The sequence below is a fragment of the Benincasa hispida genome, chromosome 9, assembly GCF_009727055.1.
Source record: "Benincasa hispida cultivar B227 chromosome 9, ASM972705v1, whole genome shotgun sequence".
Classification (NCBI taxonomy): domain Eukaryota; kingdom Viridiplantae; phylum Streptophyta; class Magnoliopsida; order Cucurbitales; family Cucurbitaceae; genus Benincasa; species Benincasa hispida.
Window position 1 is genome coordinate 6,671,131 of NC_052357.1, and position 25,631 is coordinate 6,696,761.

Sequence of the window (25,631 nt, forward strand, 5' to 3'; positions counted from 1 at the left end):
GACTTCTTGGTTCTTTGGAGTTCGCTACTGCCCTACTATTATTGCAATACAAAGTGATTGGCAGATGCATGTCTGGAACAACTTCCAGATCATTTAGAAACTTCCTAAGCCATATTGCTTCATTGGATGCTTCAAAAGCAACAACATATTCTGCTTCCATTATGGAGTCTGCAATGTAGCTCTACTTAATACTTTTCCATACTACTGCTCCTCCATTTAGAGTGAACACCGGTCCTAAATTAGATCTCCTAGAGTCTATATCAATCTGAAAATCAGAGTCAGTATATCTCGTAAGGATCAAATCCTTATGTTCATATACGAGCATGTAGTTCCTCGTTCTTCTAAGATACTTGGGGATATTCTTATTAATAGTCCAATGTTCATAACCAGGATTGGAATGATATCTATTGATAATCCCTACTGCAAAGCATATGTCTGGACGAGTACATAGCATTGCATACATCAGACTTCCGACTATTGATGCATAGGGAACCCATCTCATATCCTCAACTTCTTGAGGTGTCTTAGGACAATGTTCCTTTGACAAATGTATTCCATTTCTAAAAGGTAAAACACCTCTTTTGGAATCATGCATCTTAAACCTAGACAACACCTTGTCTATATAAGATTTTTGAGACATAGTTAGCGTTCTATTCTTTCGATTTCGAACTATTTGAATCCCAAGAACATATTGCGCCTTTCCCAGATCTTTCATCTGAAATTGGGTTACTAGCCAATTTTTAATGTTAGTTAAGTATCCTACATTATTCCCAATAAGTAGGATATCATCTACATACAAAAAGAAATGCCTAAGTGAAGTTGATGATCTTTTTGTATACACACGGTTCATCAACGTTATGTTCAAAGCCATAAGATTTGACCGCAGTATCAAATCTTATATTCCAGGATCTGGATGCCTGTTTCAATCCATAAATAGATCTCTTTAGTTTGCAAATTTTTTGCTCCTGACCCTATTCAATAAATCCTTTTAATTGGACCATATAAATACTCTCTTCAAAATCTCCATGTAGAAAGACAGTCTTGACATCCATTTGCCAAATTTCATAATTATAAAAAGTGGAAATGGACAAGAGTATCCTAATTGATTTGATCAAGCAATAAGTGAGAAAGTTTCTTCATAGTCTACCCCCTCAACCTGGGTATAACCCTTTGCCACTAACCAGGTTTTATAGGTCTGTAACCTTCCCTGTATGGTCTCTTTTACACTTGTAGATCCACTTACAACCAATAGGTCTTACCTTATCAGGTTTATCTACAAGTTTCCAGACTGAATTAAAGTACATAGACTCTATTTCAAGGTCTATGGCTTTGATTCATTGATCTCGATCAACATCATCCATTGCCTATTTATATGTTAGTGGATCCTCTAAGTCATCATCACGTATGTTGACTTCGGTTTCAGTTAATCCCATATAGTGACCAGGCTGTCTCATAACCTTCCCACTACATCGAGGCTCTCTCAACTCTTGAGTAGGATGTGATGGACCAAACGTCCTTGATTATCTACAACTCTTGTTGATGAGCAAGTTTGATCAACAACTTTTGTTGATTCGTTTGTAGCATTATTTGAAATCTCTTCCAATACTAGTTTACTACAGGTTTTATGATCTCGAATGTGTTCTTCCTCTAGAATGTGGCATTTGTCGATACAATTACCTTATCATCCTGAGGATCATAGAACTGACCACCTCTTGTTCCTTTGGGGTAACCTATAAACCGACATAATTTTTATGATGTTCCAATTTCTTAGGATTTTTCACCAACACATGTGTCGGACAACCCATGATTCAAAAATGACGTAAACTAGCTTTACGCCCTATCCATGACTCATAAGGTATTTTTGAAACACTCTTAGATGGAATGTTATTCAAAATGTAAGTTGCAGTCTCTACTACATACCCCTAGAATGAGTTAGGCAACTGAGCATAACTCATCTTGGGTCACAAAGTATCTAAGGCTGGCTTGGAAGTAGATGAAGCCAAAATTGATGTCATAGCAAAACTTCCACCACCAGCAAATGTTAAAACTTTACGAAGTTTTCTAGGGCATGCGGGCTTCTATAGACGGTTCGTTAGAGGATTCTCTCAGATTGTGCGACCTCTGAGCACACTACTAGAGGCAAACCGCCCTATGACTTTAACGAAGATTGCACTTACGCATTTGAGACTTTGAAGTATGCGTTGACGACAGCTCCAGTACTAATAGCACCAGACTGGACGCAGTGCTTTATTCTTATGTGCGACACGAGTGATGTGGCAGTAGGAACTATGTTAGGGCAAAAGAAGGGTAACTTAATACATCCCATCTCCTACGCGTCCAAAGCACTAAATGACTCTCAGGAACATTATACCACTACTGAAAAAGAGATATTAGCTGTGGTATTTGATATTGAAAAATTTTGATCTTACTTAGTTAGTGCGTCAGCCACCATATACACTGACCACTCGCCCATTAAATTCCTAATGAGCAAAAAGGACACAAAGCCAAGATTGATAAGATGGGTGTTGCTACTACAGGAGTTTGACATTGATATCTAGAACAGAAAAGGAAAAGAAAATTAGGTGGCTGACCACCTATCCAGGCTAGAGAATCAAGAAATGCAAACCCAAGAAAGTGAAATCAAGGATGCATTTCCTGATGAAAGCCTGTTTAGAGTTAAAGGCAGGGAACCTTAGTATGCGGACATAGTCAATTATTTAACCACCAAGCAATTCCCTAGGAACTTCAACTCTCAGTAGAAGAAACAGTTAATTCATGATAGCAAGTCTTATTTTTGGGATGAATTGTTTCTATATAAACAAGGTCCTGACTCCATACTACGTCGTTGTGTTCCGGAGGAGAAGACACAACGCATTTTAGCTGAGTGTCATAACTTTCCTTACGAAGGGCATTTCGGTGGGCAAAGAACTGCAACAAAAGTCCTTCAAAGTGGATACTTTTGGCCCACCCTCTTTAAAGACGCAAGGGAGTTTGTTCGAATATGTGATCCCTGCCAACGCACCGGGAATATTTCTTCAAGGGACGCAATTCCCTTGAATAATATTCTTGAAGTTGAGTTGTTCGATGTTTGGGGCATAGATTTTATAGGACATTTTCCCCTGTTCTATGGCCAACAGTACATCCTGTTAGCAGTAGATTATGTATCTAAGTGGGTAGAAGCAGTGGCCTGTGCCAGGAATGATGCGTCCACTATATCTAAGTTTCTTACTAGGAATATCTTTACACGCTATAGAACACCAAGAGCCCTGATAAGCGACGAAGGTACGCACTTTATTAATCGCATCATTTCCAAATTACTTGCAAAATATAATGTTAGGCACAAGATTGCCACTGCCTACCATCCTCAAACAAACGGTCAAGCGGAAGTATCGAATCGAAAAATCAAGTCCATCTTGGAAAAGGTCGTCGATGCAACGCGGAAAGATTGGGCACAAAGGTTGGATGAGGTGCTCTGGGCCTACAGAACTGCATACAAAACTCCTATAGGTATGTCCCTATACTCTCTCGTATTTGGAAAAGCCTGTCATTTACCTATAGAGTTAGAGCACAAGGGGTTTTGGGCAGTGAAGAAGTTGAACATGAACTTGGATGCTACGGGCGTTCAACGCAAAATTCAGCTCAACGAGCTCGAGGAGTGGCGATTGAACGCGTATGAAAACAACAAGCTGTACAAGGAAAAGACAAAGCATTGGCATGATCAACGCATCAGTGAGAAAGAACTTGTTGTTGGTCAAAAGGTTTTATTGTTCAACTCATGTCTACGTTTGTTTCCAGGAAAGCTGAAATCCAGGTGGTCAGGACCTTTTGTCATTAAAGCAATCTTCCCATATAGAACTGTGGAAATAACTCGAGAAGATGGCACCAACGCGTTCAAGGTAAACGACCAAAGAGTTAAGCCTTACTTTGAAGATGGATTGATAGCCAGAAGTCATCTCTCGCATTACGCGAAGCCAGTTGAGGCTCGCGTCGAAGTATCCCTACGTTTGCAACGCAATATATCCCAGGGACGCTTCTCTCACCCTTGTCTTTTTGCATTTTGTATTCTATGATGTGTTTGAATTTATTGATTTAGTTGTAAGGATGTTTTTAAATTGATTGTCTTTGCTTTTACAAAAATTGGAAACTTGTTTGTTTTTCTTTAAAATGTTGTGTATGATTGAATTTGAAACAACGGACGCGTTAGACGCAAGTCTAACGCATGGCCCAGTTGAAGGGACGCGTCTCGAGAACACAAAAAAAGTTGAGTATTTAGATAACCGAGATGATCCTTCAACTTCACATTAATTACAGACGTCAGGCGCCGCCTGACGTTAGCCATGATCACCTCTCTTCTTATAAAAGGGCCCAAAATTCCAAGTTTTCTTCTTCTTCTTCTTCATTTCGCCTTCGAACCCTCTAAAACAAAAAAAAAAAGCACGTGGAACCCCTCCGTCTCCCTCGCTTCCAATGCTCGAGCTTCTCCGGCTACCATGTCGTCCACTTCAGATAGCCAGAATCAGAGCATTAGCTTTGGCAACGACTCTCAAGTAAGCTCCTACTCCTCTTCCTCTGTGTCGATTTCACCCCCTCAAGCCCTGGGAAAACCACTATAACCCTCGTCTAAACGAAACCCACACACGACAGTGCTACCTCTTCCCAGCGACCGACCGTTTCTAAACCTTCCTCAGCCCCTACCAAAGCCTCCAAAACCATTGTTACCCCTCCAGCCAAGATCCTTCAACCTAAACCTAAAACCCCTCAACAAAAACCCAAATCTGCCCCCAAGCCAAGGGCCAAGACACCGGCAAAACCTAGGACGCGTCCATCATCTACGATTGCATCTAAACCCTACACCAAGCCTGCACCACCACCAATTATCCCTAACATCACTATGGTGGGTGCAACGCACGACCCATTCCCAGCCTATGCCCATAACGCACCGTCACTAGCAGTGCATCCACCACCTTCATTTTCTATCGAACCCTTAGCCATCATCTATCCTGTGGAATCGGATGCGTCGAGCCAACCATCTCCTTCGCCCATCCTCATATCTTCCCCTGGGATGCCTTACACCCCAATGGGCACCCCTCCATTCACTCCACCCATACCACCCTCTAACAGTCCTGCGTCAGAGCACAATCTTGAAGAGTTGACAGGGCTGGCTTGACGACCAAGAGGTCTTTGGTGCAATCTTGGCATCCCTCAATCAAGGCCAAGAGGAAGAACAAGTGATGCGTTCAGACCCACCTAACGCATCACTTGAGTCAGACGAAGCGGAGCGGTATGCGATGATGCTTGAAGAGGAACTAGAAAAAGAAGAAAGGGAGGAAGAAGAAGAAAATAAAGAAGGCAGAGTTGGCCCTGACGCATTTCAACCACGCTCATCCGATGCGAATGAAGGGACTTTAAAATCAAAAAGAGTATCGAGAAAAAGAAGATTGATATTGGAGGAAGAAGAAGATGAGCAGGCTGCATCCGGACCTGAGGGTGCAACGCATGAAAACAACTCAAGGCACAACGCATTAGAGCAAGAATTGGAAAACTACGAGCCCGCAAGGCAAGGGCGAAGGAAGACTAATCTTCAAAGGGAATTGGAGAAGGAACTGAGAGAACTGGCAAGGGAAGCAAAAGAGTATGCGACGGGGAAATGCAAGGTAACCGAGGCGTTACCTAAGAAGACTTCAGGAAGAAAACGCTAGTTTAATGACATACTTGTAGAAAAGGGCTTCTTCCTTGAATGCCACCCACTGCCAATTTACATAACTGAGACAATAAACGCATTGGGATGGAACCAGTTCTGCGTTGGGCACACCCGTATCTGGCCCAACCTTGTCCACACATTCTACAATAGTGAGTTCGATTTGGAGAAGAACACTGCTTTTGTTAAAGGGGTGTTAGTGCGCTTCTCAGCTGATAAAATAAACGAAGTGTTCAACATTGATAGTAACCCAGACGCGGAGGGAAATCACATCTTAGAGCAGCCTACGTCAAGTCAGTTAGAAGATGCGTTAAGGACAGTAGCCAAGCCTGGAAGCAAATGGCAAACATCGAGAAATGGGTAAAAAATGTTGGCTTCTAGGAATCTAACTCCAGACGCGAATTTGTTGTATTACCTGATCAAACGTAGCATCATGCCTACAACGCATAATGAGACATTATCAAAGGAACGCATCCTGGCTACTTATTGCGTTATGCAGTGCATCCTTCTGGATATTGGAAGAATCATAAGGGATCAGATCAAAGCCATCAAGACCAAGCCACGAGGGCAACTCTACTTTCCATGGCTGATCTGTGCATTGTGTGAACGCGGAGGCATCCCTCTGGGGGATGACCATGAAGATGTCGATGGCTTNGGCAACTCTACTTTCCATGGCTGATCTGTGCATTGTGTGAACGCGGAGGCATCCCTCTGGGGGATGACCATGAAGATGTCGATGGCTTAATAGACATAAAGTTAGTAAGTTGTCTACTTCGTGGCTCACCACTTCAACCTGCCTTATCTGCCAAAGAAGTGGCACCCAAGCCTCGACCATCAAAATGCGTTCTGATTATTGAATATAGCAATGAAGCTTCAGAGCATGAAGAACATGAAGCTGAGCCTGAACTTTTGGCTGAAGAAGCACAACCAGCCGTTGATTTTACTTCCCATGACTCACCATTGGCCCCGCCAGAAATTAGTCCTGATCAGACGCACCAAGAACCAACACTTATGGATCAGGACATCCCTTATTCTCTTCCTTTGCCCCAACCAAGTCCAATTCCTAACTTTGTGCCTCTTCCAATAATTTTTTAGCCAACTGGGCTAGGGTCTAGCAATGCAACAACTTTTGAAGACCCAATTGGAAGAAATAAACCAACACCTCAATGCAGCAATTTGGAAGAGTTGAAAACGTTTATCAGTGATCAACTCAGACCACTGGCCGCGTCTATAGAAGGTCTTCAGCAGCAGAATCGGGTACTAAGGGATTATTTAAGGCAACAAACAAAACGGATGCAAGACCAGTTTGTTTACACAACGTAATACATCAATCAGGTCTTGGTTAGAATGTTTGCTTTGCCTCCACTACCTGCTCATCTTAGGAACCCCTTACGCTTCATGGATGAAAACCCTGAGGAAGAACGCAGAGACGATACACCAGCACAGTAGAGTTTTGGGGTGTTGGGTTATTTTTTTTTGTATTTTGATTTAATTGTTCTTTTGCATCTACTTGCCTTGTTTGTTCAATTCATGAAAATGAATGGGAATTTCTTATAATTTTGCTCCTTACATTTGACCTTGGCATGCTTGATTTTTGTTCTTTGAATATTTTCTAAGTCTTGTACTTGGCCTAACCTCAATGATATCAACTATATGAAATCTATAAGCATAGAGTGGGCGTTTGGAAAATCAACAAGGCCTGAACTTCTCTAAAAAGATTAAGTTTACCTTCTAATGCGTGCAAGCTTTAAGTCTTAAACTCCTTTCAGATTCTCAAAACCTCTTGAAATTTTGTTTCTCTTTTAGCAATGAAGATTTAGCTCGTCTCCAAATTTGGAGATGAGCTATTTGGGATGAGTATAGCTCATCTCCAAATTTGGGGATGAGGGAAATCTGAATTAAGACGCATCAAACGAATACATCATAAAGAAAAAGGGAACAAAATAAGATGAATGTTAAACGCAACTCCTCTGTCATTACTTCGAAAGAAAAAGAAAACCTTAAATGGCATGAGTTTAGATTGGAACAGGCACTTAGCCGTAGTTGGATGCTCGCATGACACCCGTGGGGGAAAGCCAAAACGAAAGTGGGATACCTGGAACAACGCATGGATAATTTTATTTCTCTTTTTATCCGACATTTATTTTACAAAGAGCATCTAACGCATTGCTGGTTTAGAAAAAAAATGGGAATGTTTTGAGAAATGAAAGGAGTTGTGATAAAAGGCCCGCTGCACTGGAAATCAAACATTAATTCTTTCAAGAAAAGAGTCAATCTGAGTTGTATTTTCCAAACTCTTATCTCATGTTTATGACTGAATATGATGAGAGGTGAACTCTGCACATTTAAGATAAAGGAGATAATAAAGAATTATTTTGGAATGCTTGAGGACAAGCATTGTTCAAATTTGGGGGTGGTAATAACTTGTAGAAATATAAGTTATTTTTGCTCTTAAGTTGGAACAACTAAGGTTTTTAATGATAAACTCTCCTCATTTTTAGTAGAAACAAATGGATTTATTCAAACCTCAAAAAACTCATACAAAAGAAGTTTTATTACTAAATATCGTGGCACTAACGCACTGTATTGCAGGATTTCAACGCAAGAATTAACATTAATGTATTAGATAAGTGCCGTAGGAAAAGCTCTAACGCATGGGTCATGCATCGGAGGGAGTTCAACGCAGAGAAGATTCATTGCTCCAGGCTGATTGTGTCACTTCACCACTTGTAAGTATGGGCATCTGCAACAAGCGGAATCTGAAAAGCTTCCAAGCAGTAGGCGGCGTCTGAAAAGCTTCCGAAAGTCAGGCAGCTGACCAGGGCATGGACTTTAATGCTGCCCATTCACCAAGTGGACGTGACCAATGCCTATAAATAGATGGAGTCTCTCCAAAGTTAAGGAGTTCGAAAAATCATCAAGATCCTTACTCTCTGTAAATTGTAGTTATATCTTAGTTCTGTAGAAGTTGTGCTGTGGTGTGAGATGATCAAAAGGGTTGAGAACCACCACCACCGCCGGTCAAGGAGCGGAGGAAGCTACTCTTGAGAAAGATACTCTGTCCACTGCCTATACAAGTGATTGTACACAACGAGATTGAGCCAAAGAACTACAAGAGATTGTATTCTTTGGCTTGACTTAGTTTCCCTCTTATTTATCGCTTTCATTCCATTTGATTGAATATTGTGTTTGTAAAGACTCCTTGTTTCTTTATAAAATTCATATATTTGATCCTTCATACTTAATATTGTTTATCTCTTTTTTATGTTGAACGCATCAATACTTTATGCATAATTTTATTCTAACGCTTAAGCCAACTTGAAAACTTGGTAAAAGCATCTTTCACTTAGATTGTTTGAAAGAATAACTAAGCTGCATCAAGTAGAACGCCTAGTACAGCTAGAGATAGACTTACTGGTGTTTCTTGCATTCTGTGTTAGACGCATGCACCTTAAAGATAGACTTTGTATGTTATTCGCATTGAGAAGTGTTGAATAAGGTCTATCGCAAAAACCAAAAGATAAGCAAATCATCTCATCTCATCCATATCACATCTTAGTTGTGTATATTCATTTTAGACCGACGCGTCCACCTACCTTAAATTCCATTTTCACATGATCCATCATTCGCCACTCAACTCTTTTGTATATTCTTGCACAGGCACAGCAAGTTAGTGTAAGTAATACATTTCTCATATTCATTTAGAAAGACCCCTACAGTAGATACAATGCAAGATCTGCGTTTGGTTAGTTGAATCCCTAAGATCGACCCTGGACTTTCCAGTAACCTAAATTAGATTTATACTTGGGTCTGGTTTAGGAAAACTTGAACGTCATTAGAAGGAGTTATGTGCGTTTTGTGCTTACTACTAATGCCCCAACGCGTTACAATTATTTAAACGCATCAAAGCATAAACGCATCACTTATACCTATAACTTATTTCTCCAATTTATTTTATACAAATACACTCCTAGAACATCTCATGATAGCAATAAACAAGTTTTTGGCGACGTTGTTAGGGATTCAGAAACAAGAACTAACCAGAAATTTTGTTTGTATATGTTGTAGGAACACTTCAGTCAAGGGAGTATTACAAGCTACACCTAAGCTTGTGAACATTTATGAATAGGGAGAGCACTCTTGAATTCAGATACGACCCCAAGATTGAAAGGACCTTCCAGTGTAGGAACCGATCCAACCATGGTCGAAGGTTGAGGCAACAATTACTCAGACAACAGAACAGGCAACAAGCAATGGCGGAAGAACAACCAAATCAGCAACTAGCTCATGTTGCACAGAATTCGATCCTGATGGCGAATAGCAGCACGCGTCCTATGATGGAATACGCGTCCCCTGTACTGTATAATTTCTCTCCAGGAATTACATACCCAACGCCGGATGGAACCAGGTTCGAAATAAAATCTGTTATGCTCCAAATGCTCCAGACTGTTGGACAATTTGGGGGTGGTCGTGGTGAAGATCCTCAAGCCCATATGAAGCATTTCCTGGAAACGTGTAATTCATTTATGATTCCTGGAATCACCCCAGAGGTGATTAGGCTGTCCTTGTTCCCCTATTCTTTACGTGATGACGCAAAACAATGGGTGAGTTCACTGGAGCTTGGTGAAATCACCACCTGGGAGAAGTTGGTGGAAAAATTTATGCAAAAATACTTCCCACCTACCACCAACACGAGGAGGCGTCGAGAAATTATGAACTTTGAACAAAGAGATGTTGAGACCTTAAGCGCCGCATGGGAGCATTTTAAGGGCTTAGTCAAGAATTGCCCAAACCATGGATTACCACTAACTATTCAAATGGAGACGTTTTATGGAGGACTGAATAGAGCATCACAGATGACAGCAGACGTAGCAGCGACTGGTGGACTTATGGACAAATCCTATACTGAGGCTAAAGAAATATTAGACCGCATTGCTAAACACAATATGGAATGAGTGGATGATACATATGTTGGAGGAAATGACAGGAGAAGGAGATCTCAGAACGTTAATTCTTTTGATGCCAACGCAATAGCCACACTTTCTGCTCAAGTGGCTATGATGACCAGCCTTCTGCAGAACATAACGCTGGGTAACGCATCAAACCAACAGAAGGTGAATCAGGTAGAGGCGTTTGGGCAGCCATGGTTAGCTGTGTGGAGTGCAGAGATCTTCATTCATATACTGAATGTCCACAAAACCCTCAGTCAGTATGCTTCATAAAAAACAACCCATTCTCTAATCCATATAACCCTGGATGGAGAAACCATCGAAATTTTTCTTGGACAGAAGGAAATCAGCAGGAACACCACCCAGGGGTGAACCATCAGCAAAGGAATGGACAGCTGCCTACATTTCAACAAACGCAGCAGCAACATCAATAACCCTTCAATAGAGGAGGACAGGCGTCGAACTCAGGATCTCCACTTGAGAACCTATTGAAGGAGTACATAGCCTAGAATGATGCGTTGCTGAAAAGCCAGGCGTCATCAATCAGAAACCTGGAGATCCAGTAGGGCAGATAGCAAATGAGTTGAAAAATAGACAGCCTGGAGTTCTACCTAGCAATATCAAGACACCTGGGAAAAATAATGGGAATGAGCAATTTCACGCGGTGACGTTGCGGAGTGGAAGAGCTCTTGAAGACAGAAGAATGAATCTAAGAAATAGTAGTCCTTCGAAAGAATGCATTACACGTTCAATGAATCAGGAAGAAATAACACACGAGACTACAAGCCATTCAAAAACCAGTATGTCTGCCACGGGAAAGCCTGAGGTACCGCTGAACGCACCATTCCTTAGGTGTCTGATGAAGAAGAATAATGAACATCAATTCAAGCGTTTTCTTGAGCTCCTAAAGCAGCTACACATCAACATTCCACTTATAGAGGCTCTGGAGCAGATGCCAACATATGTAAAAAATTTTAAGGACATTTTAATGAAGAAGAGAAGAGTCAGTGAGAAAGAAGTGATAAAGCTAACGAAGGAATGTAACACGTTAGTAAGCAACAATTTACCAAAGAAGCAGAAGGACCCCGGGAGCTTCACAGTTCCTATGGGAGGATTAGATGTGGGTCATGCGTTATGCGATCAAGGAGCTAGCATTAATCTTATGCCACTTTCAATTTTAAAGAAATTAGGGATTGGCGAAACACAACCTACTTCTGTCACCCTTCAGCTCGCTGACAGGACAATTAAGTACCCAGAAGGGAAGATCAAAGACGTTTTGGTAAAGGTTGACAATCTCATATTTTCAGCAGACTTTATTATCTTAGACTATGAAGCAGATAAGGAGGTACAATTATCCTTGGACGCCCTTTCTTAGCTACTGGGAAAGTTTTGATTGACGTGCATAAAGGTGAATTAACTATGTGCGTGGACAATGAAGAGGTGAAGTTTAATGTGCTCAACGCATTAAAGTTCCCAGACAGTGAAGATTGTCAACTAAACAGTATTGAGATGCCTAAAGAAGAGACTCATGTATGTGAGGTCCTCGCGTTGGAGGAGACCCTGAAAGAATTAGAGCCTCCAAGTCTGAGTGAGCAGTGTACAAAACCAACTTGTTCATCACTTGAAGAACCACCAGAACTCGAGTTGAAACAGTTACCTGGACACTTGAAATATGCATTCCTTGAAACCAACAACACTTTACTTGTGATCATTTTCGCAAATCTTACAGAGCCTAATGAGAAATCTCTCTTGCAGATGTTGAAGAAACACAAGCGTGCAATAGGCCGGACGCTTGCGGATATCTGTGGGATAAGTCCATCTTATTGCATGCACAAGATTAGGCTGGAAGAAGGGAAGTCGGGGTCAATCGAGCCTCAAAGAAGGCTGAACCCCATAATGAAAGAAGTGGTCAAGAAGGAGATTTTAAAATGGTTGGACGCGGGAGTTATTTATCTGATATTCGACAGTAGTTGGGTAAGTCCAGTCCAATGCGTTTCCAAGAAAGGGGGAATGACCGTGATAGTTAATAGTAATAATGAACTCATACCCTCGAGAACTGCCATGGGCTGGCGCATCTGTATGGATTACCGGAAGCTCAATGCAGCAATTAAGAAAGACCACTTCCCCCTTCATTTCATTGATCAAATGCTTGACAGAGTTGCAGGTAAAGAATTTTATTGTTTTCTCGGTGGTTATTCTGGTTACAACCAGATTTTGATAGATTTGGAAGATTAGGAGAAGACCACATTTACTTTTCCCTATGGAACATTTGCATTCAGACGCATGCCCTTTGGGTTGTGTAACGCACCGGGGACATTTCAACAATGTATGATGGCCATCTTCTCTGACTTCCAAGAAAAGACCGTTGAAGTCTTCATTGACGATTTTTCAGTCTTTAGAGACTCATTCCAGTCATGTCTAGATAATTTAGAGGCCGTCCTCGCAAGATGCAAGGAGACAAACTTGGTGCTGCATTGGGAGAAATGTCACTTCATGGTGACTGAAGGAATTGTCTTGGGTCACAAAGTATCTAAGACTGGCTTGGAAGTAGATGAAGCCAAAATTGATGTCATAGCAAAACTTCCACCACCAGCAAATGTTAAAACTTTACGAAGTTTTCTAGGGCATGTGGGCTTCTATAGACGGTTCGTTAGAGGATTCTCTCAGATTGTGCGACCTCTAAGCGCACTACTAGAGGCAAACCGACCCTATGACTTTAACGAAGATTGCACTTACGCATTTGAGACTTTGAAGTATGCGTTGACGATAGCTCCAGTACTAATAGCACCAGACTGGACGCAGTGCTTTATTCTTATGTGCGACACGAGTGATGTGGCAGTAGGAACTATGTTAGGGCAAAAGAAGGGTAACTTAATACATCCCATCTCCTACGTGTCCAAAGCACTAAATGACTCTCAGGAACATTATACCACTACTGAAAAAGAGATGTTGGCTGTGGTATTTGGTATTGAAAAATTTCGATCTTACTTAGTTGGTGCATCAGCCACCAAATACACATACCACTCGGCCATTAAATTCCTGATGAGCAAAAAGGACGTCAGCCATGATCACCTCTCTTTCTATAAAAGGGCCCAACAATCCGAGTCTTCTTCTTCTTCTTCTTCATTTCGCCTTCGAACCCTCTGAAACAAAAAAAAAGCACGCCGAACCTCTCAATCTACCTCACTTCCAACGCTCGAGCTTCTTCGGCCACCATGTCGTCCGCTTCAGATAGCCAGAATCAGGGCATTAGCTTTGGCAACGACTCCCCGGTAAGCTTCTACTCCTCTTCCTCAATGTCGATTTCACCCCCCTTAAGCCCTAGGAAAACCACCACAACCCTCGCCTAAATGAAACCCACACACGGCAGTGCTACCTCTTCCCAACGGCCGACCGTTTCTAAACCTTTCTCAGCCCCCACGAAAGTCCCTACCAAAGCCTACAAAACCACCGTTACCTCTCAGGCCAAGATCCCTCAACCTAAACCTAAAACCTCTCAACAAAAACCCAAATCTGCCCCCAAGCCAAGGGCCAAGACACCGGCAAAACCTAGGATGCGTCCGTCATCTACGGCCGCATCCAAACCCTACACCAAGCCTGCACCACTACCAATTATCCATAACATCATTATGGTGGGTGCAACGCATGACCCACTCCCAGCCTATGCCCACAATGCACCGTCACCAGCAGTGCGTCCACCACCTCCACTTTCTATCGAACCCTTGGCCACCATTTATCCCGTGGAATCGAACGCGTCGAGCCAACCATCTCCTTTGTCCATCCTCATATCTTCCCCTGGGACACCTCACACCCTAATGGGCACCCCTCCATTCACTCCACCCATACCACCCTCTGCCAGTCTTGCGTCAGAGCGCAATCTTGAAGAGTTGGCAGAGCTGGCTCAACTCGACGAGCAAAACGTCTTTGGTGCAATCATGGCATCCCTCAATCAAGGCTAAGAGGAATAACAAGTGATTCGTTCAGACCCACCTAATGCATCACTTGAGTTAGACGAAGCGGAGCGGTATGCGATGATGCTTGAAGAGGAACTAGAAAAAGAAGAAAGGGAGGAAGAAGAAGAAAATAGAGAAGGCAGAGTTGACCCTGACGCGTTTCAACCACGCTCATCCGACGTGAATGAAGGGCCTTTAAAATCAAAAAGAGTATCGAGAAAAAGAAGATTGATATTGGAGGAAGAAGAAGATGAGCAAGCTACATCCGGACCTGAGGGTGCAACGCATGAAAACAGCTCAAGGCACAACGCATTAGAGCAAGAATTGGAAAACTACAAGTCCGTAAGGCAAGGGTGAAGGAAGACTAATCTCTAAAGGGAATTGGAGAAAGAACTGAGAGAACTGGCAAGGGAAGCAAAAGAGTATGCGGCAGGGAAACGCAAGGTAACCGAGGCGTTACCTAAGAAGACTTCGGAAGTAAACGTCATTTTAATGACATACTTGTAGAAAAGGGCTTCTTCCCCGAATGCCACTCATTGCCAATTTACATAACTGAGACAATAAACGCATTGGGAAGGAACCAATTCTACGTTGGGCACACTCGTATCTGGCCCAACCGCGTCCATACATTCTACAATAGTGAGTTCGATATGGAGAAGAACACTGCTTTTGTTAAAGGGGTGTTAGTGCGCTTCTCAGCTGATAAAATAAATGAAGTGTTCAACATCACAGTAACCTAGATGCGGAGAGAAATCACATCTTAGAGTAGCCTACGTCAAGTCAATTAGAAGATGCATTAAGGACAGTAGCCAAGCCTGGAAGCAAATGGCAAACATCGAGAAATGGGTAAAAAATGTTGGCTTCCAGGAATCTAACTTCAGACACGAATTTGTGGTATTACCTGATCAAACGTAGCATCATGCCTACAACGAATGATGAGATATTATCAAAGGAACGCGTCCTGGCTACTTATTGCGTTATGCAGTGCATCCCTCTGGACATTGGAAGAATCATAAGGGATCAGATCAAAGCCATCAAGACCAAGCCACGAGGGCAACTCTATATATTGGTTGAGATGGTCTATTTCAACGAAAGGTGACTGATATTAACAATTTCTGAACCGAACAATGGTGACTGATATTTACAAGAATAAAAAGTTATTCTATATATTGGTTGAGATGGTCTATTTCAACGAAAAGGTACCTAATCACCTTAAAATGACTTTTACCTTTCCTCACTAAAACATCATTGCAAAATAGATGTCACATAAGGTGCATTAAATTATTTTGCTAAATCTGATTGGTTTTTCCAAAATGGGTAATGCATGGATTACTAAATAAATAAATTGTATGTTTCATCATTTTTCAATATGACTTCCACAACTTTAAATATGCTCGTCGTCGAAATATTAACTGGCAGTAATTACATCACTTGAAAAAACACAATCATTCAGTTCTGATCATCGATGACTTAAGACTTGTCTTGGTGGAGGAATGTCCTCCAGTTCCAGTTCAAAATGACACTCGAAACGTTTAGGAGGCATACGAGCGCTGAGTATGGGCAAATGAAAAGGCATGAGTGTATATCTCTGCAAGACTTTATGAAGTCTTGGTTAAGAAGCATGAGCCAGGCTCACTGCCCGTGGGATCATGGAGTCTCTGCGGGGAATGTTTAGACAATCATTTGCTCAACTCAGACATGACGCTCTTAAATTCATCTTCAATGTCCGTATGCAAAAGGCGACTTCTGTTTGAGAACACGTTCTCAACATAATGGTCCATTTTAATGTGGTTGAGATGAACGGGTCTGTTATTGATGAGGCCGGTCAGATTAGCTTCATTCTGGAAATTTTACATGAAAGTTTCCTACATTTCCATAGTAATGTTGTTATGAACAGGATTGACTACAACCTGACGGTCCTGACCACTTAGCTCAATGAGCTGTAGACTTTTTGATACTTAATGAAAGTCAAGGAACAGAAAGGTGAGAAAAATGGTGTCTCTATTGGGGTTGATGCCTTATATCTCGTGGGTTCTGTAGTTTGTAATTGTAATGTACAAACAATTTATTTATTTAATAAAATATGAGATGTTTTATTTGAAATTTAGTAGAATTAACCTACAAACCAATAAATTAACATCCAAAGTTATCTTCTGTAGCTTAAACATGTATATAGACATACAGGTGGATCATGTTTAAGTCATGACCTAAATGGTATGTAGTAGATGAATGAGGCAGGGTATCTTATCCTGGTGACTCTACGAATACAACTCGCTTTGTAGATATTAAAGTTGTTGTAAAGTGCTACAAATGATCTGATCTTGATCATTCACGTTGAGACATGTAAGCAAGGGTAGTCTATACAAAGAAGTTCGTATAAGACCAGATCACACAATAACTAGTCTCATTATATAACACCGCTAATAATAGAGGCTTACATTTCACCAGGATGACCATAGAAGACATAACTTGAATCCTGAGTGAGTTGTGAACTTCTTTTTTTATTTACATGGGTGAGAATGACCAAATCGTCAACTCAATATACCTACCATTTTGGGGATTCGTCTGATTGGGGAGTTGGGGACATAGCTACACAAGATGGAATTCATTCTTCCCCAATGTTGAGGTAAGTAGATAAATTGCTCCTTTAAGAGCTGATTACGAGGCTTGAACAACGTGGTGTCACACCCTCTCTTGGCCCAAAAGGGATTTGGTCATAATGGGACTATGACTTATTGTTCATTAGAGGGATCAGTGGTACTTAAGAAGTTAGATGAAACTATAGAGACAAACTGGTAATTTTGGCCCAGCTATATTTAAGAGCAATTTGTGAAGGTTCATCGCACTGTTGACTGGTTATATTCAATAGACGCAGAAATATATTCGTAGTGCAAAAAGTGCAACTATCGGTCTTTAGTGGAGTGATCGACAGTTAATGGATGTCGAATAATTCAATTAAAGGAGTTTAATTAATTATTCAAGTTCTATTGGAGCTTCAATCTATAGGTTCATAAAGTCCTTTTTGTAGCTCAATCTATAAGTCTATAAGGTCCCCTTTGTAACTCAACTGGGATTATTGAGAATTAATTTTGAATTACTTTGAATTGTTTAAATTAATTGTATATGATATAATTAATTAATTAATTATATGTGATATAATTAGAATAATGTATTTGATACATTATAATATAAAATATATTTGAGAGAAAATAAATATTTGAATATGATTCAAGTATTAATTATATGAATTGGATCCATATAAATACTATAGGTTAAATTTAATATGAATTTGATTCATATTTAATACCATAGGTTTAATAAGAGAATTCAAACCATAGATTATGTTTTATTTAATATAATATAAACTATGGATTATATGTTATATCCATTTAACATGTAATATAATATATGTTATATGATAAATGAGTTATTATATAACTTATAATATTTTAATTAAACTTAAAATTAGTTTTAAAATTTAATTAAAGGAGGGAGTTGAATAACTCCCTTCCATGATTTTCTCAAGTTTGAACGTGAGATGGGAACTGGTTGGGGGTCTTCTTCTTCTTGACCAGAAACACATAATGCAGATTTTTTTTAGTTAACGTTCTTCCCTGAGAAAATTTCCTCTAAAATTCTTTCCCTTTCCCAAAAAGATTTCAGAGCCCACACACTCCCGATATCCCCACCCTACCCTAAGGAGAATACTAAGGAAGATTTTGTGGTGGTGAGCATCTTGGATTGTGATTGTTCGTGATCATTTTGACTGGACATGAGGCTTTCGTGAAGAACTGTACTTCAAGGGTAAGCCACGATTCTAACCCTTCTCCCTTTCTTGACCAAAAACACATAATGCAGATTTTTTTTAGTCAGTGTTCTTCCCTGAGAAAATTTTCTTTCAAATTCTCTCCTTCTCCCAAAAATATTTCAGAGCCTACACACTCCCGATATTCTCACTCTACCCTAAGGAGAATACAAAGGAAAATTTTGTGGTGGTGACCATCTTGGATCGTGATTGTTCGTGATCATTTTGACTGGACAGGAGCCTTTCACGAAGAACTATACTTCAAGGGTAAGTCCCGATTCTAATCTTTCTCCCTTTCTTTCCATTTTGTATGTTGTAAGTGTTGGGATTGGTGTCCTAATTCTCCCAGAGTCCCGTTGTTTTTGTAAAGATACACATTGTTTAATGAATAAAATAATTGTCATTCAATTCTAACATTTACTCATATCCAATAAACAAATCTTCTTGATTATCTTAGGTGAACTTAAGCATGTATATGTGATATACAAGTGGATCATGCCTTAAGTGATAACCTAAATAGGTCTGTAGTATAAGGATTAAGATAGGATATCTGATCTTGGTAACACTACGAATACGACTCGCTTTGTAGAGGTTTGCAAGTGTTGTAAACTACTACAGATGGTAGATCCTGACCATTCATGTGGAGACGTGCAAGTGGGATTGTCATATACAAAGAGTTTATATAAGACTTGGACCACGAGATGACTAGACTCTGTATATAACATTGTTGATACTAGAGACTTACATCTCACCTAAACGACCATAGGTGACACAACCTCAATCCTGAGTGTTTTGGGAACTCCTGCCTTTGAGAACGGTCCTTTGATTAGTATGGGTGAGAGTGGACAGATTGCCAACTCAACATGCCTACCTTTTTGGGGACTTGTCTGATCTAGGAGCGAAGAACTCAATCCACAAGATGGAATTCACTCCTTTCCCAAAGCAGGGATAAGTAGAGAGATTGCTCCCTTAAGGGTTGATTCCGGGATTTGAACATAGTGGCCACGACTTCTCTTTGGAAGAGAAGACCCAGTCATAGTAGGACTATGACTTATGTTCATTAGAGAGATTAGTGGTACTTAATGAGACAGATGTAACTACAAGGGCAAAACAGTTATTGGCCCAGCTGTACTTACGAGCGATCTGTGAAGGGTTGTCATGCTGCTGATTGGTTAAGATGAACACATAATATATCTGTGGTAAGGAGAGTTCAGCTACCGATCTTTAGTGGAGTGCTTAATAGTTAACGGATAATGGATCCCGTGACTAAAGAGTTTAGTCAGTTATTCACGTACCGTTGAAGCTTCGAGCTACAGGTCCATGAGGTCCCCTTGGTACCTCAATGGATTCAGTTGAGGATCAGTTCTTGGTGTTGATTTGAAATATTTTTTAAATTGACAAGAGGTATTTTGATTATATATGATATAATCAGTATGATGTATGAGATACATCTAGTGGAGGATTGATGTAAATGAGATTACATTAAGTACCATGGAATAGAAAAAGAACTATGGTTTATATGTTTCATGAGATGAAATATTAAAACTATAGGTTATAAATATAGTATGATAAGTTGGTTCTCATTTATATAATAATATTAATTATTGGATAATTAATTCTTTTTCTTTAATAACCAATTGAGTGGATGATTATTGGATCTTCATGGTAATCATGAGATAAAAGGAAAATGGTTTTCCTAATTTTAGTAAGATTTTACAAACTATTGAAAAGTTTTCATAAAAAAGTTTTTGAGATTTCTCTCTAGCGTAAAAGGATCTCACGAAGTCATCAAATAAATATAGATTTACTAAACGATGGCTTGGACGAGCTAAACAATCGTGCAGTGGCGAGCTAAACGATCATACAGTGGCGAGCTAAACGATCTCACAGTATTTACCAAACGATCGCATAGTTTTGCTAACAATCGCTTGCCCAAAGTAAACGATCGTGTAGAGTCTGTAGGTGATAGACCGAGCTAAGCGATGAGCTAAACGATCACATAGCTTTTGCTAGACGATCGCTTAGCTTTAGCTAAACGATTGGGCATCGACCTATACAATAGGTCTCCGCCATCTCCCACTTGCCCAATCGTGTACACGATTGGCGTTTCCTCCTTCGTCAGCCTCATTCCAAGTTCGAATGGAGCCCACCCTCTGGATTCTCATACCGAGAATACCAAGGTAGCCTTGTTAGTGGTGTCATACTCAACTTGACACCGTCGAGGTACATTGGAGTCCGTTCGTGCTGTTGCTGAGGAGTTCGTGGTAGAGGCGATTGTTGAGGATGAGCGCGAAGTGTTCGTGCTGCATTTGTGCTGTATTGTGATCGGGTAGATCGAGTGTTCGAGGTTGCTGTTGTTCAAGTGGTCGTACGCAAAGGAGCGTGGAGACGCATCTTCAAATGTTTATAGAGTTTTTTTCTCTTTGTTCATTTGAGTTCATCATGCTGTAATTTCTCTGTTAATTGCATAACTGTTTGTTTGAAGTCGACTGTAAATGCATTGTTCATTCATGATTGTGATTTAGAATTATCTTATTTCCGCTACTCATGAAAATCTTGAATCCGATTTCCTTTAGTAAGGTTGTTTTGTTGTCATGCAAAAATTTGTGGTTCTGTAGTATTTATTATTCTGTGAAAATATTTTTGGGACCGATCCCTACTTCCACAGTGAACCTTAAAATCCCTTCAACCTCGTCCTCCAAAAATTTCTTCAGAGGTTCGACCATTGGAACTAAGTCTATGTATTCCTTTTCCGGCACCAAAAAGTGGAAGAATAAGAAAGGTGGAAAGGGGAAAGCTAACCTATCAACTACTACCCGAAAAGGCAAAAAGATCAAGGTTGCAAAGAGAATTTGTTTCCATTGCAACTAAAAGGGACATTGGAGAAGGAATTGTTCCAAATACTTGGCAAAAAAGAAGAAAGCCAAACAAGGTATATACGATTTACTTATATTGGAAACTTGCTTAGTGGAGGATGATTATTCAACCTGGATACTAGATTTTGGTGCTGCTAACAACGTTTGTTCTTCATTTCAAGGAATTAGTTCCTAGTGGCAATTGGAGGTTGGAGAGATGATAATGCGTGTTGGAACTGGGCACATCGCCGCAGCTACGGAAGTGGGAGGATTTCGACTTTGCTTATAGAAATCATATATTATTAGATAATGTATATGTGGTTCCAGGCTTGAAAAGGAACCTTATTTCTTTAAAATGTTTGCTTGAACAAAACTACTAGTTATCTTTTAATGTAAATAAAGTGTTTGTTTACGAAAATGGAGTATATATTTATTCTTTAAATCTTGAAGATAATCTTTATGTGTTAAAACCATTAGCAATAAAAGCTCTCCTAAGTACTGAACTTTTTAAAACTGCGATAGCTCAGCATAAAAGACATAAAATTTCTCGTAAAGAAGATGCCCGTCTTTGACCCCTAAGGTTAGGACACATAAATCTCAATAGGATTGAGAGATTGGTCAAAAATGGACTTTTAAGTGTATTAGAAGAAATTTTTTTACCTATATGTGAGTCATGTCTTGAAGGAAAATTGACTAAAAGATCTTTTACTAGAAAAGATCATAGGGCCAAAGAATCCTTAGAACTTGTACATTTAGACCTCTATGGTCCGATGAATGTTAAGAAGAGAGTTTAAATATTTCATTACTTTTACTGATCACTATTCCAGATATGTGTATGTTTATTTAATGCAACATAAGTCTGAAGCCCTTGAAAAGTTCAAGGAGTACAAGGTAGAAGTTGAAAATACATTAAATAAAACAATTAAAACATTTTGATTTGATCGGGGTAAAGAGTATATGAATCTAAAATTCCAAGACTATTTGATAGAACATGAAATCGTATCCCTTCTCTCGACACCTAGTACACCTCAGTAGAATGGTGTATCAGAAAGGAGAAATCGAACCCTGTTGGACATGGTTTGGTCTATGATGAGTTATTCTTCCTTACCTGACTCATTTTGGGGTTATGTAGTACAGACTGTTGCTTACATTTTAAACTGCATTCCATCCAAAAGTGTTACTGAACACCTCTAGAATTATAGAATTGTCATAAAGGTAGTTTATGTCATTTAAGTATCTGAGGTTGCCCAACATATGTGCTTGAGGAAAATCCTAAGAAATTGGAATCTCGTTCAAAATTGTGCCTATTTGTAGGTTATCCTAAAGGAATGAGAGGTGGTTACTTCTACAATCCTAAAGATAATAAAGTGCTTGTGTCGACAATCACAATTTTTAGAAGAGGACCACATGAGGGAGCATAAGCCCTGCAGTAAGATAGTGTTAAATGAACTTTCTAGTGAAACTACTAAACCTTGAACAAGCATTGTTGAAGAGCCCAATACCTCGACAAAAGTTGTTGAAATTGGTTCATCTAGTAGGTCAAATCTACCTCAAACGTTGAGGGAGTCTCAACAAAGTGGGAGGGTAGCAAACCCGTCTATTCGTGACATGGGTTTCACAGAAACTCTAGCTATCGTGGCTGACGAAAATGTTGATGATCCATTGTCTTATAAGAATACAATGGAGTATGTTGACAACGATGAATGGATCAAAGCTATAGATCTCGAAATGGAGTTTATGTACTTCAATTCAGTTTGAGATCTTGTAGATCAACCTGATGGGGTTAAACTTATAGGTTGCAAGTGGATCTACAAAAGAAAATAAAATGTTGATGGGAAGGTGTAAACCTTCAAGGCTAGACTTATGGCAAAGGGTTATATCCAAGTTGAAGGAGTCGACTATAAAGAGACCTTCTCACATGTTGTCATGTTGAAATCTATCCAGATACTCCTGTCCATTGCCTCATATTATTACTATGAGATTTTGAAAATGGACGTCATGACTATTTTTCTGAATGGAAATCTTGAGAAGACCATATATATGAAGCAACCTGAGGGATTTATAACCCAAGGTCAAGAGCAAAAGGTTTGCAGGCTTAATCGGTCCATTTATAGATTGAAACAAGCTTTTCGATCTTGGAATATAAGATATGATGTTGCAATCAAACCTGGTTTTGATCAGAATGTTGATGAGCCATGTGTTTACAAAAGAATCATCAACAGTACAATAGCTCTTCTTGTGTTGTATGTAAACGATATCCTACTCATTGGGAATGACGTAGGTATATTGACTGAAACTAAAAATTGGCTAGCGACCCTAATTCCAAATGAAATATTTGGAAGAGATGCAGTTGGCCATTCAAATCTTTAGAGATCGAAAGAGAAAAACGTTGGCTCTACCTCAGGCATCATACATTGACAAAATGCTTGTTAAGTTTTCGATGTAAAACTCCAAAAGAGGCTTGATCCTTTTTAGGCATGGAGTTATTTTGTCTAAGGAGCAGTGTCCTATGATACATAAAAAAGTTGAGTAAATGAGACAGATCCCCTATGCATCGGTTGTTGGTAGCCCGATGTATGCAATGTTATGTATGCAATGTTATGTACTAGACTGCAGTTAAGAACATCCTCAAGTATTTTTAGAGAATGATACATGCTCGTGTATGGTTCTAATGATTTGATTCTTACAGGATACACAAACTCTGATTTCTAGACTGATAAGGATTCTAGGAAATCCACAGCAGGATCAGTGTTCACTTTTAACAGAAAGGCAGTAGTCTGGAGGAGCACCAAGCAAGAGTGCATTGCTGACTCCACTATGGAGGCTGAGTATGTAGCATTTTGTGAAGTTGCTAAGGAAGTTGTATAGCTCAGGAAATTCCTTACTGATCTGGAAGTGGCTCTAGACATGTCAAAGCCCATTACCCTTTATTGTGATAATAGTGATGTTGTGACTAATTCCCGAGAGCTTAATAGTCACAAACGCGAGAAGCACATAGAGTAGAAGTATAATCTCATTCGAGAGATTGTGCATCATGGGGACGTGGTCGTCATGCAGATATCTTCGACGCACAACATTGCTTATCTATTTACTCTTATACACATCTAGATGTGTATAAGAGACAGGCTTCGACGCACAACATTGCTTATCTATTTACAAAGGCCTTCACGACTAAGGTGTTTGAGGTTCACCTGCAGAGTATGGGTCTACGAGACATGCCACATTTAGTCTAGGGCAAGTGGGATATTTTTGTATTGGGCACGTATTATGCCCTAATTTTTTGTTTGTGTACTTTTGTATTAGTATGACTTTTATGATGTACACCACACTAGCTTTAGAACAAGTGGGAGATGTTGGGGTTGATGTCCTAAATCTCGTGGGTTCTGTAGTTATTAGTTGTAATGTACAAATAATTTATTTATTTAATAAAATCTGAGTATTTTATTTGACATTTAGTAGCATTAACCCACAAAACTAATAAACTAACATCCAAGGTTATCTTCTATAGCTTAAACATGTATGTAGAGACATATAGGTGGATCATGTTTAAGTGATAACTTAAATAGTCTGTAGTAGATGGATAAGGCTAGGTATCTTAATCATTCATGTAGAGACATGTGAGTGGGGTGTTCTATACAAAAGAGTTTGTCTAAAACCGGACCACGAAATGAATAGTCTCACTACATAATTTTGTTACTAATAGAGACTTACATTTCACTAAGATGACCATAGGTGACATGACTTGAATCCTGAGTGAGTTGTGAACTCTTACCTATGAAGGTGGTTCCTTGATTTGCATGGGTGAGAGTAGTCAGATCATTGACTCAATATGCCTACCATTCTGGGATTCGTCTGATGGGGAGCTGGGAACACGACTACATAAGACAGAATTCACTCATTCCCTAATTTGGGGTTAAGTAGATAAATTACTCCGTTAAAGGACTGATTCTAGGGCTTGAACAATGTGGCGCCACACACCCTCTCTTGGCCCGAGAGGGGTTTGGTCATGGTGGGATTATGACTTATTGTTCATTAGAGGGATCAGTGGTACCTAAAGAGTTAGATGTAGCTATAGGGGCAAAATGGTAGTTTTGGCCTAACTGTACTTACGAGCAATTTGTGAAGGGTTGTTGCGCTGTTAACTGGTTATATCCAATAGACACAGAAATATATTTGAGTGTGAAGAGTGCAATTGTCGGTCTTTAGCGGAGTGATCGACAGTTAATGGATGTTGAATACCTTAATTAAAGGAGTTTAATTAATTATTTAAGTACCATTGGAGCTTCAATTTATAGGTCCATAAGGTCCCGTCTATAACTTAACAATGATTATTGAGAATTAATTTTGGATTAATTTGAAATGTTCAAATTA

General features: G+C 39.9%; 3 protein-coding genes and 1 non-coding gene across 4 annotated transcripts; 3 read left to right on the top strand and 1 right to left on the bottom strand.

Moving 5' to 3' along the window:
- Positions 1-4,490: 4,490 nt before the first annotated feature.
- On the top strand, positions 4,491-5,167 carry LOC120084492 (extensin-like). Its single transcript, XM_039040287.1, has 2 exons — positions 4,491-4,547; positions 4,661-5,167. The coding sequence occupies exons 1-2, from the start codon at positions 4,491-4,493 to the stop codon at positions 5,165-5,167; spliced, it is 564 nt and encodes a 187-aa protein (XP_038896215.1).
- A 5,228-nt stretch (positions 5,168-10,395) lies between these two features.
- On the bottom strand, positions 10,396-10,499 carry LOC120087370. The gene has a single exon (XR_005484508.1). It is a non-coding gene; the product is annotated as a small nucleolar RNA R71 (small nucleolar RNA).
- Positions 10,500-11,449: 950 nt separating this feature from the next.
- LOC120084493 lies at positions 11,450-12,022 on the top strand. The gene has a single exon (XM_039040288.1). The coding sequence runs from the start codon at positions 11,450-11,452 to the stop codon at positions 12,020-12,022; it is 573 nt and encodes a 190-aa protein (XP_038896216.1).
- Positions 12,023-13,997: 1,975 nt separating this feature from the next.
- LOC120084496 (extensin-like) lies at positions 13,998-14,606 on the top strand. The gene has a single exon (XM_039040290.1). The coding sequence runs from the start codon at positions 13,998-14,000 to the stop codon at positions 14,604-14,606; it is 609 nt and encodes a 202-aa protein (XP_038896218.1).
- Positions 14,607-25,631: the final 11,025 nt, after the last annotated feature.

Bases quoted from the DNA above. Each gene is read 5' to 3' on its own strand.
- LOC120084492 (XM_039040287.1), top strand. From the start codon at position 4,491: ATGTCGTCCACTTCAGATAGCCAGAATCAGAGCATTAGCTTTGGCAAC. The intron at 4,548-4,660 runs GTAAGCTCCTAC...ACCTCTTCCCAG, and splicing joins GCTTTGGCAACGACTCTCAA to CGACCGACCGTTTCTAAACC.
- LOC120084493 (XM_039040288.1), top strand. From the start codon at position 11,450: ATGTCTGCCACGGGAAAGCCTGAGGTACCGCTGAACGCACCATTCCTT.
- LOC120084496 (XM_039040290.1), top strand. From the start codon at position 13,998: ATGAAACCCACACACGGCAGTGCTACCTCTTCCCAACGGCCGACCGTT.